The 15,813-nt window shown below is 37.2% G+C and overlaps 2 protein-coding genes across 5 annotated transcripts in view; one reads left to right on the top strand and one right to left on the bottom strand.

Annotated features, from left to right (window-relative positions):
* smoc2 (SPARC related modular calcium binding 2) overlaps nt 1-1,504 on the bottom strand; it is a 54,124-nt gene extending 52,620 nt beyond the window's left edge. For 2 of the 4 annotated variants that reach the window (XM_067422481.1, XM_067422480.1), the window contains exon 1: nt 1,054-1,501. In XM_067422481.1, the coding sequence (XP_067278582.1) occupies nt 1,054-1,125 (72 nt within the window). In that variant the 5' untranslated portion in view covers nt 1,126-1,501. Of the gene's footprint in view, nt 1-1,053 lie in introns of all 4 variants that reach the window. The other 2 variants (XM_067422479.1, XM_067422482.1) reach the window with 2 other exon arrangements.
* A 1,735-nt stretch (nt 1,505-3,239) lies between these two features.
* Nucleotides 3,240-15,225, top strand: eif3s6ip (eukaryotic translation initiation factor 3, subunit 6 interacting protein). Its single transcript, XM_067421440.1, has 15 exons — nt 3,240-3,396; nt 3,579-3,621; nt 6,197-6,410; nt 6,489-6,568; nt 6,661-6,722; nt 6,831-6,900; nt 7,535-7,608; nt 8,133-8,304; nt 8,390-8,544; nt 10,494-10,664; nt 11,072-11,205; nt 11,523-11,696; nt 13,631-13,820; nt 14,747-14,827; nt 14,958-15,225. Exons 1-15 carry the CDS (start codon nt 3,364-3,366, stop codon nt 15,033-15,035), a joined length of 1,731 nt encoding a protein of 576 aa, XP_067277541.1. The 5' UTR covers nt 3,240-3,363; the 3' UTR covers nt 15,036-15,225.
* The last annotated feature ends 588 nt before the right edge of the window (nt 15,226-15,813 follow it).

Here is a 15,813-nt window from a genome sequence, read left to right on the forward strand (position 1 = left end):
GAGGTGCTTCCCGCAATCAGCAGCCCTAACCTTGTGTACACAGGCAGGCGTCCATGTAGAGGCCAGCGGCCGCAGGAAGGGGAGAAAATCTCCTGTTCCCAGCACTTATAGCGGGCAAAACCAAGAGCCTGACACATATGGTATAAGGTGGGTGTGCACCTGTAGCTCTCACTATGTGTGTGTGTTTGTCTGTGTGTGTGTGTGTGTGTGTGTGTGTGTGTGTGTGTGTGTGTGTGTGTGTGTGTGTACTTGTACAACTATCTTTGTTAGGACCGGTTTGAGTTTTAGACCATCAAACTGAGGACAAAATGAAGACATTTTGGCTGGTCCTCACTTTCTGAGACCCCTTGATGGCCTGTTTGAGGGATTTAGGGATAAGGTTACAATAGGTAAAGGTTTTGTGTGTGTGTGTGTGTGTGTGTGTGTGTGTGTGTGTGTGTGTGTGTGTGTGTGTGTGTGTGTGTGTGTGTGTGTGTGTGTGTGTGTGTGTGTGTGTGTGTGTGTGTGTGTGTGTGTGTGTGTGTGTGTGTGTGTGTTGTTTGAAGGAAAGCTTGTGGATCTCTGGTTACCCTCCTGAATTGCGAGTGCACAAACATCACTACTCTTGAGCCTAAATAGGATTCCCATGATTTCCCATCTCACCTTACTCTAGTATCCAAGCTACTCGATTTACAAAACAAGCACAAGCACAAAGATGCTCTGAGTATGAACCCAAACTCACATGTGAAGCCTGAAATAAACTCATATCAAACAGACATTTTTTCTTTACATATTTGGCCAATAAAGATTAATTATTTTTTTGATGATAAAAATAGCATTACTATATATTTATCACACTGTTAAAATGACCAAAAGTTTAAATGTGCAGTACCTCATATTAATAGTAACAATACATTTTACGTCTGTTTTCTATTACTAATATGATGACAACACAAAACATTTGAACAGACCATTACAACAGTCTAAAATGTTATTAAACATATTCCTATACAGACTATTCATATTTGCCTATCGATCGGTTAATGTGAGTGATTATAAAGTATGGTGACCCACCGTGAGCGCGGAGAGTTTGTGCGCGTCTCCTGCGTAAAGAGCGCATAGCAGCAGCAGGACCGAGACGCGCATCCTCACAGCTCTCCAGACGCGCCAAATCCACAAAACTCTGTTCAGACACGATCGATTCTCCAAAGTGAAGCTTAATTCCTTAAATCCCGTCCCTTCACCGCTCTTGCAGTGTGCGCAGTGCAGTGCTGCTGTTGGTTCTGTGCGTAATGAAGTGAAGTGCTCTGTTTGGACTGTCCTGACCGTCTCCTCGGCTCAAGTGCCTGTGCTGTCTGTGACTCTCTCTCTTTCACTCGGTGTGTGTGTGTGTGTGTGTGTGTGTTTATCGGATGCCCGTGCTGTAGTCGGGAGGTGAGTTTGGGTGGAATCTCTTACAGATGCTGGTAGCTGAGGGGTGTGTGTGTGTGTGTGTGTGTGTGTGTGTGTGTGTGTGTGTGTGTGTGTGTGTGTGTGTGTGTGTGTGTGTGTGTGTGTGTGTGTGTGTGTGAGAGAGTACTCTGTCTCTCCCATTTGTCCTTTCTTTCTTCTCAACAACACATGTAAATCACTCTATGTTTGGGAAAAAGTGATAAGCTGTACTGGTTTTATAGCCTATGCGCGCGCACACACACACACACACACACACACACACACACATGATGATGATATATGGAGGAGATGCTCCTGGAGGGGGGGGGGGGGGATTTCTGTGGATGAAAAGTGTACAATAACATGAAAAGGATTAAACACATCTCATCACCTTACAAAATGATATATATATATATATATATATATATATATATATATATATATATATATATATATATATATATATATATATATTCATATTCAGAGCATCTTTTTGCTTGTGCTATATATATATATATATATATATATATATATATATATATATATATAGCATTTTGTAAGGTGAGTGATGAGATGTGTTTAATCCTTTTCATGTTATTGTACACTTTTCATCCACAGAAATCCCCCCCCCCCCTCCAGGAGCATCTCCTCCATATATCATCATCATCATCATCATCACTAAAATGCTGGTATCTCAGTGTTTTTAATCTTTTTAAACACTTGGGCGTGTTTGGACTGACATGCCAGAGTGGCTTAAATTAATTCAAAACAAACACTTTGAACCGCTTTTCTCCTATTCTCTTCAAGCCAAACAAGTAGACATATGGCAGCAGTTATTGAAACTCATAACAGCCTTCATTCCCACGAATGCGGAGACAAAGCTACACATGTAGGATTTCAAAACCTCACTTATTTATTGTTAATTCAAAGGGCACACGTTCTATTTCTGCTTCTCGTGTTCAGCGGTGTTCAGTGAAGCATGAGTTCACTCATTAAAATCATCAGATCCTCAGTAGACAGCGCTATAGAGATACTGATTGGGTGTCATGTTGTACAACAAATCGCAATAACCCATGGTGTTTCATTACTTTTCTTGTGAGCTGACGAAATATAGTTATAAATATCGTCATGAAATACATCAGATGCAAAGTTTTAAACTGAATCTGATGGGCAGATGTGAATGCTGCTCAATTATAGGAACATCTGGACATCTACTGGACACATATGGTAATGCAGCTATATTGAATATGCTCCATAAAAACTGCTTGTAAAATACCAATTAATTATTAGGCCTATAAATAATTGACTGTGTGTTTTCAATTTAATGGACATTAAAGTTCCTCATAATAATTATTTTAAGTGTTCAGTGACAGTTAGGGATTGTTGTTGAATTAGGGACTATGTTTTTATGTAACTGACTTAAAAGAATTATAAACAGTATTATAGAAAATTATTGGATGATAACTAACTTTAGCAGTTAATGCAACCGGCCACTATAAACCAATTTGGGGGTTTGAAAGATTTTAATTTGCATGTCACATAAAAATCCTTGCAATAATAGGCTTGAAAGATTACATATTCACACACCACACGTGAAATTTTAAAGTTGAAAAAAATTAACAAAAATGACAAAAGAAAGAAAGAAAGAAAGAAAGTGAGAAAGAAAGTGAGAAAGAAAGAAAGAAAGAAAGAAAGAAAGAAAGAAAGAAAGAAAGAAAGAAAGAAAGAAAGAAAGAAAGAAAGAAAGAAAGAAAGAAAGAAAGAAAGAGCAAGTAGAGTTTAGCCAAATGAGTCCGCCACTATCCCACAATGCCTTGTGCGCTGCGACTGCCTCACCGGAAGTATGTGCAGTAGACTTCCTTTCTCTCCTCCGCGCGTGCTTTGCGGCTGCTGTGCGGTTTATTAAAGGTTTATTGACGGATTTAACACCGACTGGAGGAATAAACGGTCATCATGTCTTTCCCGGCTGAGGAAGAAGAGGCGAACGTGAGTACCGTTCTGATATGAGAGCGTGTGTGAGAGTTTAAAGCGTGTATTGATCTTAATCAATGCAGCATGACGAGCAGACTAACGTAACGTTACAGTTTCGCTCTCTTTGTTAATAACAAACATCATCCTGCATTTTAATCTTAACATGACACATGCAAACTTTTTCTTTTTGTCTGCAGTATGACCCTTATACCTACCCCAGTGATTATGACTATCACACCGGTAAGCATCTGCGGATACATATGACACAAAACAAACACACAATATACATATGTATAAACACACACAGGATGCGAATTGTTAAAAATCTAGAGATTGTGTTTTAAAAAGTTTTTTCCCTTAAAACAAAATCACAAACTGTACAGTACAGCCAAAAGTTAGGATACATTACTATTTGTAATGTTTTTGAAAGTAGTTTTTTCTGCTCATTAAGCCTGTATTTATTTGATCAAAAATACAGAATTTTTAATAAATATTGTGAGATATTATTACAATTTAAAATATTTGGTTTTCAATTTATTATACTTTAAATGATCATTTATTTCTGTGCTGCAAAGCTGAATTTTCAGGATGGTTCCAGGATGGATCATGATCCTTCATGAATCATTCTAATATTCTGATTTATTATGAGTGTTGGAAACAGTTCTGCTGCCTAATATATTTGATAAATAAAAGGTTCAATAGAACTGCATTCATTAAAAATAAAAACATATTTTCAAATAATATAAATCTCCTTTACTATCAATTTTTATCAATTTAACGCATCCTTGCTGAATAAAGATATTGATTTATTTCAAAAAAGAAAGAAAAAAAATGACTGACCCAAAATTACTGACCAGTAGTGTATATTGTAACAAAAGATTTTTTTTTTTCAAAGTATTTATTCATCAAAGTATTATTTAAAAAAAAAGTATCACAGGTTATTAAAAAAATATTAAGCAGCAGAACGGTTTCCAACTTTGATAATGAATCATCATATTAGAATGATTTCTGAAGGATCATGTGACACTGAAGACTGGAGGAATGATCCTGAAAATTCAGCTTTGCGTCACAGAAATCAATAATCATTTAAATTATTATAAATTGAAAACCAATTATTTTAAATTGTAATATAACAATATTACTTTTTTTTCTGTATTTTGATCAAATAAATGCAGACCTGTAGCCTGACGTGGTCATACTCAATTCTAGTCAGAATATGAGTCTGAAACTGCTCCATTGGGCTGTGATTATGGGCCGTGTTTCAACCGAACCAGAAAAGACCTCATTTGGATAGACAGACAACCAATCAGAGCAACGAAGTGACGCATTGTCAAATGTCAACAGAGCTCAACTGCACTGTGTTGCCAAGTCTGCGTTTTTTCCCCCGTGGGTTGTTTTCTATGTCCGGGGGTTGAAGCGACTAATATGTGATATATAGACCCATGAGTGTGAATTTTAGCAGGCAACCTTGCCAAAATAACACACATTTTACCCCCCAAACACCTTTTTTCCCCCCGGAGAACCCCCCGAGAAGCTATTGTTTAGGGCTAGTAGTTGGCGGGTTTTGTTGTAAAAATTTGGCAACCCTGTCTGCATACGCACTGAAATCGGGCTGGAATACACAATCTTTGCCGGTTTTGTAAATAATAAATATAAAAAATAAAATAATTTAATGATACACGGAGTACTTACCCAACATAATCATCATTTCTGAGAGAAATCATGAAGGTGATTACAAACAAGCTCTCCGTTTAGGATTCGAAAAAATATAATCCAAGCCCCTTTGATGACGTGCATGATTACGTTACTGTTGATCATCTGTCCATCATCGTCTAAAGCCCGCCCTGATGATTTCATTGGTCCGAACAGTTTCTGTTCGGGGATAATTACTTTTCTATGGATCGAGGCCAGACCGAACTGCTCGACCTAAAAATATTGTGGACGGAGCTAAGTTTGGCTGGCATCCAGGCTAGCAGACCTGATGAGCAGAAGAAACTTCTTTCAAAAACATTTTAAATAGTAATGTCCACATTTTTGGCCTGTACTGTGTATATGTAGATAGATAGATAGATAGATAGATAGATAGATAGATAGATAGATAGATAGATAGATAGATAGATAGATAGAATGGAGAGAGAGAGACTCTTTTGGCAGTTTTTTATTCTGTTTAAATTTTAGATTTTATTCTGATTTAACCATGCGCTTTTAAGGATTAGATAGCTTAAATCTTTGACAACTAATAGACAATAATGTGTACATTTGGAGAAATGTATTCACACGTTTACCTCATGATTCTTTAGATAGAATAGAAGCATTATTTCTTGATGATTCGCAGAAAGATGATTCTCTGCCAATCCATCAGTCAATATTACGTGATAAAAATTCCACCTTATAGTGTCTGTAATCTTTTGCATTCTCATAATACATTTGTGTCACTTTATTATATATAATATCTGCATTGGGTCAAAATGCAGTGAGCAGAAATGTATTCTCACACTGTTATTATTGAATAGAATGATGGATTGAGGCACGTGAAGCAGGCTCACGAATCCCAGACTATCTAAATAGGAGCGCTAACGTCCTTTTCAGATTTCATTGTTGTTTGTATTGTCATGTTGCAGCATTTTACTTGATGTTTTAAATTATTATTAATTTGGTATTGTATGCTTTGATTGTGATTTATGGAGTAGCACCCACTATTTTTGAATGTTTTTTTTACCATCCCAATAAAGCATTTGAATAAATTGATTACCTAGATAAAGTGTACGTGTACTATTAAAGGGCTGAAGGTATATCAAGTATGTGTCTTCTGCAGGCGACCCTAAAGCCGATCTGGCTTATGAACGTCAATATGAGCACCAGCAGACGTACCATGTGATACCTGAGGTCATCAAGAACTTCCTGCAGTATTTTCATAAAACCATCTCAGACCTGATCGATCAGAAGGTTTACGAGCTGCAGGCCAACCGTGTGTCCAGCGAGAGCATTGAGCAGAAGATCTACGAGATCCAGGATGTTTATGAGAACAGGTGCACAGCTGTACGGTTACATAGACTTCACTGATGTATGTATGGAAATCTTGATGCATGTATTGTTTTTAATTTTAGCTGGAACAAGCTTACAGAGCGCTTCTTTAAGACGTCTCCATGGCCGGAGGCAGAGGCCATCGCTTCCCTGGTTGGTAATGGTGAGTGAATTTAGTTTTTGCTTGATTCAGGAATCTGAATCTGCCTCATTGAGGTTTTTCTTTGCTGACTCACATTGTTTTGTCTGTTACAGATGCAGTTTTCTTGATCCTCTACAAGGAGCTGTACTACAGGCACATCTACGCCAAAGTCAGCGTGAGTGTGTTTGCTCATCTGTCTTGTTGAATGTTTTATAGTCAAGAACAGTCTATGTAACTATAGATTGAGTCTCAGCTCTTGTCTTGTTTGTCTTGTCCTCTGTAGGGAGGTCCAACTCTCGACCAACGGTTTGAGTCCTATTATAATTACTGCAACCTCTTCAACTACATCCTCAGTGAGTCCAATCACCATTTACATGTGATGGAATACAGCTTGCCTGATATTTGTGAATTGTTTGCTGCAATAGTTAGCAGCATTGAAATATTTGTTTTTGCCATTTAAATATCCTAATTTTTGTATTTTTAAACTTATTTTGCAGTAAAAAATGGCTATTTCAGAGTAAACATACATATTGAGGTACATAGCCAATATTTGTCTTTTTTGGCTGTTAAATAAATGGATGACTTTAATTATACATTTTAATAATTAAAATCTATATATTATCAAAATATAAGCTGTTTTCCATATCTACTCCAAATAAATACTGTTCTTTTTAAAAATCAGCTTCACCATTACAGGAATGATTTTCATTTTTAAATATAATTATTTTAAATTGGAATAATAGCCGATATATTCAATATTACTGTTTTAAATGTATTATTAATCAAATAAATATAGCCATGGTATGAGACTGCTATCAAAAACATTACAAAATCATACAGAGGCCAAACTTTTGAATGGTAGTGTATATTTAATATTGTCAGGACTTTTTAATATTTATACCGCTCAGTCGTAGATCTTGGTTTTGAGTAGGTTTATATATGAGCATGTTTTACATCAGCACATTTAATGTGGTTTATTGTTTTTAGATGCTGATGGACCGGCACCTCTGGAGCTTCCTAACCAGTGGCTCTGGGACATCATCGATGAGTTCATTTACCAGGTAAGTTCAAACCATGTGTGGCTAAGGAGGCTCTTGGTCCTCGTAAGTCCTCTTGTTCTGGCACCTTCTGTGTTACTGATGTGTTCATGTAGAAGTGAAACGCTTTATACCTCTTAAAGGGTTAGTTCACCCAAAAATGAAATTTATGTCATTAATGACTCAGCCTAATGTCGTTCCACACACGGAAGACCTATCCAAGTGTTATGCACACTATACTGTCCATGTCCAGAAAGGGAATAAAAACATCATCAAAGTAGTCCATATGTGACATTAGTTGATTAATAAGAAACTCTTGAAGCATCGGAAATACATTTTGGTCCAAAAATAACAAAAACTACGACTTTATTCAGCATTGTCTTCTCTTCAAATAAAGATTTGAAGGGTTATGAATCAGGGTATTGATTCATGATTCTGATCATGTGTCAAACTGCTGAAATCACGTGACATTGGCGATCCGAATCATTGATCGATTCACTGATTCATAACCGTGACCGTAATTCAAACTTTCTCTCTCTCTTCTGTAGTTCCAGTCATTCAGTCAGTATCGCTGTAAGACTGCCAAGAAATCAGAAGAAGAGATTGAATTCCTGAGGAACAATCCCAAGATCTGGAACGTTCACAGCGTGCTGAATGTTCTTCACTCTCTGGTGGACAAGAGCAACATCAACCGTCAGCTGGAGGTGTACACCAGCGGAGGTGAAAGACATCAGCTGGCCACACACACTGACTCTCTTCTTTATCCAGTTAAGATCTCAGTGTGACGCTGGTGTTTCTGTCACAGGTGATCCCGAGTCAGTGGCCGGAGAATACGGCCGTCACTCGCTCTATAAGATGTTGGGATATTTCAGTCTGGTGGGATTGCTGAGGCTTCACTCTCTGCTGGGCGATTACTATCAGGCCATCAAAGTCCTGGAGAACATCGAACTCAACAAGAAGGTAATATAATATTTAAAAATAATTTTTAAGGGGCCATTGACACAACACTGTTTCCTTTTTATGCGTTTTGGCTGTTCATCTACACAACAACAGCATTTTGAGGATGTTTGAAAATTTGAAAACATTTTGAAAACAATACCTGTCTCTGTAAACTACAAAAACAAGATGAATTTTGAAAATTCATTTCACAAGATTTGTGAAACCGATGACGTCATGCGCTTGCATATTGCGTGTACTTGGTCTATAGGTGGAAAGTGTTTCCTTATAAAGTGACATCGCCAACTACTGGCCTGGCTGCAGCACTTTTAATCGTTTTCGAGAATCTGTGTGAACGGGAAAACCGCAAAGAAACAACTTTTCAGTTTTTAGTACATCGTTTTTGTGAAACTGTACACTTAGTTTTATTATAGCTTTGTTCATATTTTGTATTTACAGAGTACCTAAAGGGAAATGGTGATTGGAAAAAAAATTGAGATGTAAGGAAACAAGTTTTCCACCCTCATGTCCTTTTTGGGGCACTGTATCATTAGTTTTCATATTAATTTTAGTTACTTTTTTTTAGCAACTTTCTATTAGTTTAAGTTTGTAATCTTTTTAGGCTGTTTATAGCTGTTTGTTTAGTTTTTATTTCCAGTTAATAGGGCTGTGACGGTCGCCATGACCACCGTGCCACCGGCGGTAGTGTGCACGTGACGGGACACACTATGTGACATGCAAAAAAAGTGTGTAGAAAATAACATTTGCAATATCAGTTGCTATTTAAAACCTGTACCTTTTAGCTGTATGCGTTTTTTAGACTAGCGTATAAAATAGCTAATGCACTAATTCTACCTCACTCACAATATGGCTTTTCCTTAGTTTAAGTGCGGCCAAATCATTTTTTTTCAAATCAATTCATTGAATCAATGAAACAAATCATTCCGCAAATTAGTTTCCTGTTGGACAATGGACGTGGTTGGGAAACCAAAAACTACATCGCCGATCTGGGATCATTTTGGATTTGTGCCTAACGAAAAAGGTGAAGCTTTAAATAAGGATGAAGCCATTTGCCGGATTTGTAAACACTAAATGTGTGTTAAATGGGAGAACACATCAAATCTCAAGAGCCATCTCCAGTCATCCATCGGCATTTGTACAAGTTATGTCCCGTGAACGCAAATGCCCAGCTGGTGGTAAGGTTGGTATTGGAGAGGCTTTCGCCAAACAGGCCAAGTACAAACGAGAGAGTGACAAGTGGAAAATGCTGACAAGAGACATGGCAACGTATTTGGTGGTGGAGAACGCGCCGCTCCGCAGTTTTTATTCCCCTGCATGTTACGAATTCTGTTTGGAAGTTGCAACGATTTATAATTTAATATTTAACTTTCTTATTTACCCGTTTATTTCACTTTATTATCTCTGATATTTATTTTATTTATTTCAATGTTAGCAGGCTGTGTTTCACTCAAGTGCTGTAAACACGCACGTTTGTTAACAGATGTTTGAGCCTCATTTTTTAAATCACAATATATTTATTTTTAAAATGTGAATTGTTTTATTTAAAAGCAGACATTCAAGCTTTCTTTAAACATATGTTTCATGTTTGTGTGATAAGTAGGCTGTAGGGCAGTGTTTTAGTTCATTGTTTCAGTTTCATCCCCCACCCCGAACCCCAATCACTGTGCCACCGCCAGTGGTTGATCAATAACCACCATGGTGGTAAAAAACTGCCACCGTCACAGCCCTACTGGTGCTTCGACTTAAACTAAACAAACTTATTTCAGGCATAATTTCTAGTTTCGTTTTTCAACTAATACTATTTTATATCAGCTTTATTTCAGTTATCAAAATAGTTGTAGTTTTAGTTAATGATGATAACCCTGCCTAGAGCATTGTCACTGTGTGTCAATGTCTTAAGGCTTTGTTTGTCAGCATGCTGAAGTTGTGTTCATAATGTGTTTGTGTTTCAGAGCATGTATTCACGTGTGCCTGAGTGTCAGATCACCACCTACTACTATGTGGGTTTTGCGTATCTGATGATGAGACGCTATCAGGATGCCATCCGCGTCTTCGCCAACATCCTGCTCTACATCCAGAGGACCAGAAACATGTTCCAGAGAACCACCTACAAATATGAGATGGTCAGTGAATTTAAACTCAAAAGTATTTGTTGTATGTTATGTGCTGATTTAATTATAATTTCTTATTTAATTTATTATTTTATCTATTTTATTTACTGTAAAATAACTGGTTTACATTAATCAGGATAATGTGAATTTCATTAACAGTTCCTTCAAAATGACACTATACAGTAATGAGAATTTTTTCATTGTCATGAAAATAATGCAAAACATCTTAAAAGTGCTGCCTTTTTTATTTTTTGGGTGTGAGACTCTTATGAGCGCATTCAACCAGCCCTGATATTTGTGCATTAATATTCTTGGTGTTAAGCTTGAAGATTGAATGGTATGTTCTGCTGTACTATCTATTATATGCTCTCATAACGGTGTGATTATTTAATCTAAATCATGTATTGCGTGGTGTTCAGATTAATAAACAGAACGAGCAGATGCACGGGCTGCTGGCCATCGCTCTCACCATGTACCCCATGCGCATCGACGAGAGCATTCACACACAGCTCCGCGAGAAGTACGGAGACAAGATGCTCCGCATGCAGAAAGGGTAAGAACGCAAGCACGTTATGAAGTTATATTTATACACTTCATATTTGAAAGAAGTCTCTAATGCTCACCAAGCCTTCATTCATTTGATTAGTCCTTTGAAATTGTAAATATTTCCACAATATTACTGCTGTTATGGAAAACAGTTCTCTATTTTAATTTATTTTAAAAGTATTTTATTTCTGTGATGGAAATTTTCAGTGTCACATGATTCTCCAGAAATAAATATTAAAGTATTAATTAAAAAATTACACGCATGCAACACGTTTGTATACACAGCATCTAAAAAATTTTAATTGTTTTCCTCCTCTTGTTCAGAGATCTTCAGGTGTTTGAGGAGTTGTTTAGTTTTGCCTGCCCCAAGTTCCTGTCACCTGTAGTTCCAAACTATGATAACGTTCATCCAAATTACCACAAAGAGCCATTCCAGCAGCAGCTCAAAGTGTTTGCTGAGGAGGTGCAGCAGCAGGCGCAGCTCTCCACCATCCGCAGGTATGACACGCTTTATTTCCCGAGGAAAATGAATGATATGGTGTGTCTGGTCCTGGAATTATCAGATATTCATGATATATTTCTAGAGAAGAAACATTAGGGGATTTTGCACCACATAGTTCTAGGAACTCAGTTTCAGGAACTAGCCACCATGGCGCTTCCCAGAGAACTAGTCTTCCCCCAGGGCCATTATCCTGGTTGTATTCGCACCAGCAGCAGTTTCACTTTTTCCACATTTTGTTACCTTACTCCAAAATTGATTCAATTCATTATTTCCTCAAAATTCTACAAACAATACCCCATAATGAAAACGTAAAAAGTTTGTTTGAAATCTTTACAAATTTATTAAAACAAAAAAATCACATGTACATAAGTATTCACAGCCTTTGCCATGATCCTGTTTCCACTGATCAGAGATCAACCTGATTGGAGTCCATCTGTGGTAAATTCAATTGATTGGACATGATTTGGAACGTTACACACCGAATATTTGATCTGCAATTAATATTCGAAAAATAAAATACTTAAATTTTACCATGTTGCTTTGCTGGCTGTAAATGCAGTGAATTCCTGATAAATTCCACTAAAACTCGCAGTTATAATTAAATCCACTAGGTGGCGCTGTGGAGTGTATTTGATCACAATGTCATCGTCTGCCTCATGATGTTTAGAATTACTTGAATATTGAAAATTATCTTTTGATAAAATGAATGAATGAAACTGAGTTATAATAATATCCTGACTCCGATGAGTAATAGCATAAAATCCAAACCTCAGGCGAATGAGGACAGACAGCTGTGCATCGCTGCATTCACGAGTGCAGGCTCCGAGTGATAGCGAGAGAACTTGTATGATTGCAAAATGATCTCGAGACTCATGCTTCCTTTAAGTTTCATCACAGGTTTTAAAACAGAAAACAAAGTTAGAAAGTTATCTTAGTGTCTCTGCACCGTCTGCCGGCGGGGTATGTTTTCTCACATGAGAATTTCATCCATATTAGGGCTGCACCAGTTGTGGAAAACATCTAATTGTAATTATTCTGGTTAAAATTGTGATTTTAAAATGCACTTTTTTTTTAACAAATGAAAAAGTGTATATAACATTTTGTTTAATATTAATATGAGTAATAATAATGACAGCCGGCCTGAAGTTTGCCAAAAGGCACCTGAAGGTCTCTCGGTGGAGATCTGAAAATGGCGGTGCACCGAAGCGCCTCATCCAACCTGATGGAGCTTGAGAGGTCCTGTAAAGAAGAATGGGAGAAACTGCCCAACAATAGGTGTGCCAAGCTTGTAGCATCATACTCCAAAATACTTCAGGCTGTAATTGGTACCAAAGGTGCTTCAACAGAGTACTGAGCAAAGGCTGTGAATATAATATATTTTTATAAATTGTAATATTGTATGTAGAATTTTGAGGAAAATAATTTAATCCATTTTTTAATAAGGCTGCCGCTGTAACAACAAAATGTGGAAAGTGTGAAGCACTATGAATACTTTCTGGATGCGCTGTACACTTGTCACTGGTAGTTCCTTCTGTTCTGGGTTAGACCGTACTCTGAAGTAGGAGCTAGTTTAGTTCCCCCCAAAAATGTTCCTAGAACTAAAATCATTCCTAGTTCATGTGGTGCAAAGATGCCAAAAAGCGGGTACTTCCACCAATACTTCTAAGAATTGTGAAAAAGTTCTTATATTTTTGTGTTATTTAAACCATAGGGACAGGAAACTTAAGTCACAATTTAAACATTTTATTTGAAAAAGGTAGAAAGCATGCCTTAAACAGTAAAAATCTCTCTCTCTCTCTCTCTATATATATAAAAAAATAAAACAGTTCAAATGTTTTGGTAAACCTAGTAAACTTCTATTACCCAGCTCTACTTGCAGCTGAAGCATGTGTGGTAGTGTTGGTAAAACTCCTCCGCTGTGTTTTCTCAGTTTCCTGAAGCTCTACACCACTATGCCTGTGGCCAAACTGGCCGGATTCCTGGACATGTCTGAGCAGGAGTTCCGGATCCAGCTGCTGGTCTTCAAACACAAGATGAAGAACCTGGTGTGGACCAGTGGCATCTCTGCACTGGATGGAGAGTTTCAGTCTGCATCTGAGGTTGACTTCTACATTGACAAGGTGTGTGTGTGTGTGTGTTTCAGTTTTTGTCTTTTAACTAGAAGTTACGGTTTTACACTATAATCTCAAAAAGTGGACATATATACAGTAAAGTCTTTTGGCTTTTAGCATGAGTATGTTACCCTTACTGCTATCTATGTGCTCCAAAACAATTACAAAATTCACATTTAGAAGATATAAGCATTCAAAACTTAGTCTCTCACTTCTACCAATATGGATCAATGATTTTGATGACATCTCTCTGCACTTCAGCTTCACATCATTTTCTGTTCAATCAGAAGGCGTCCTGCCTCTACATTATAATAGATTTTATTTATAACGCACTTTTCATTCCGAAGAATCTGTGCAAAAAATAAAGACGCTGAGGCTGCAGATAAAAATCAATCACTTGTTCACACGTTTACTATTTTGTACATGGTGAATGGCACATAGTGCACTATATAGGGGACAGTGTAAATATGCTTTCCATTGGTGCAAATAAAGTCTGGTTTCATGTTAGAGTCGGCACAGACGAGAAAACATCTAATCCATTTGAATTCTGCACAGAATGCTGTATTATAAAGCGATATGGAGGATAAACAGTTAGAGATTGAGGTTTACTGAGCTCAACGGCTCTGGCTGAGCTGTGATATGAACAAAAAGCTAAAGAAGGGGGAGGGATTGTCCAATATGTCCCGCTGCCCTGTTTCAGTTAAAATGACGTCAACAGACACTGTGGGGTAAAATGCACTTCAGTGGCCCTTTAGTTGTTTGGAGATTTCTCTATCCTAAAATATCACAAACAACTGAAAAACTCTTAACGATCTAGAATTATAAAGAATGTCTTTTTTTTTGTTGCCAAGTTATACTCTGTTCTGAATATTTTCACTGATGAAGTAATGATCTTTGTGAGTGCAGAGACTAAAAAAATCACTGTCTTCCATCAGGATATGATCCATATTGCAGACACCAAGGTTGCCCGTCGTTATGGAGATTTCTTTATCCGACAGATCCACAAGTTTGAGGAGGTACACACTTATTATTTTTCAAACATATACATATTCTATAAATGTCCTTGTGTAATTAGTTTATTCAAATCTATTGTTGAATTTCACCTCTAAATTGTCAAATTTTGATTGTACCTTTCATATTCTCTAGCTTAACCGAACGCTGAAGAAAATGCCCCTGACGGCCGGCTCCTCCACGACCACCACCTCCACATCACGTGCCACATAATGCAGATCCTTAACTAATCAATCACAGGAAGACCCAGACTTCTCAACTGAACCAGTCTGAGAACATTTCTGAACTTATCCTCCTTTCAGTTTCCCTGACTTGCTCTGGTCTGTCAAAAACAAGCAAAGCTGTTAGAACTGTTTCTAATGCTATTCCTCCAATCAAGTCAATAAAGTTTGATGTGGCTGAATTTTTTGGATTTAAATTTTTTAGTTAACATTTAATATAGTGGGGCTGGTAATTCATATATTTTTTTGCATCAATTATCAAATTTAATTCAGTGACAATTCATTTACATTTTAGAATTGTTTTTGTAATGAGGCTGTAGGAGTTGCGATTGTATTTTCTTATTGTAACGTATATCCAAATGAAACTGCTTCTCGAACAAGAAAAAAGTAGTGAGACATTTTTGTCCACAGGGACTTGATTTGATCGTTGGAGTTTGACACGACTCGTCAGTGAGAGATTTTGCTGCAAGAGGGAGGTGGAACAATCCAAAAACACATCAAATAACACCGTACAACTGACTGTAGAGACGTGTGTCTATTCCTCAGCCTCTCTCATACCAGTTGTTTTACGAGTTGAATGATGTCACGAAGTCGTAAATGCGACTGAGCAGCTCAATTTCAGTTAAAGCGATAGTTCACCCAAAAAAAAATTGTGATCATACTCGCCCTCAACTTGTTCAAAACCTGTATGAGTTTCTTTCTTCTATTGAACACAAGATATTTTGACGAATGTTGTTAAAGGTGCACTATGTAGTATTTGTGCAGTAAAA

This window comes from Pseudorasbora parva, chromosome 17 (assembly GCF_024679245.1).
Source record: "Pseudorasbora parva isolate DD20220531a chromosome 17, ASM2467924v1, whole genome shotgun sequence".
Lineage (NCBI taxonomy): Eukaryota > Metazoa > Chordata > Actinopteri > Cypriniformes > Gobionidae > Pseudorasbora > Pseudorasbora parva.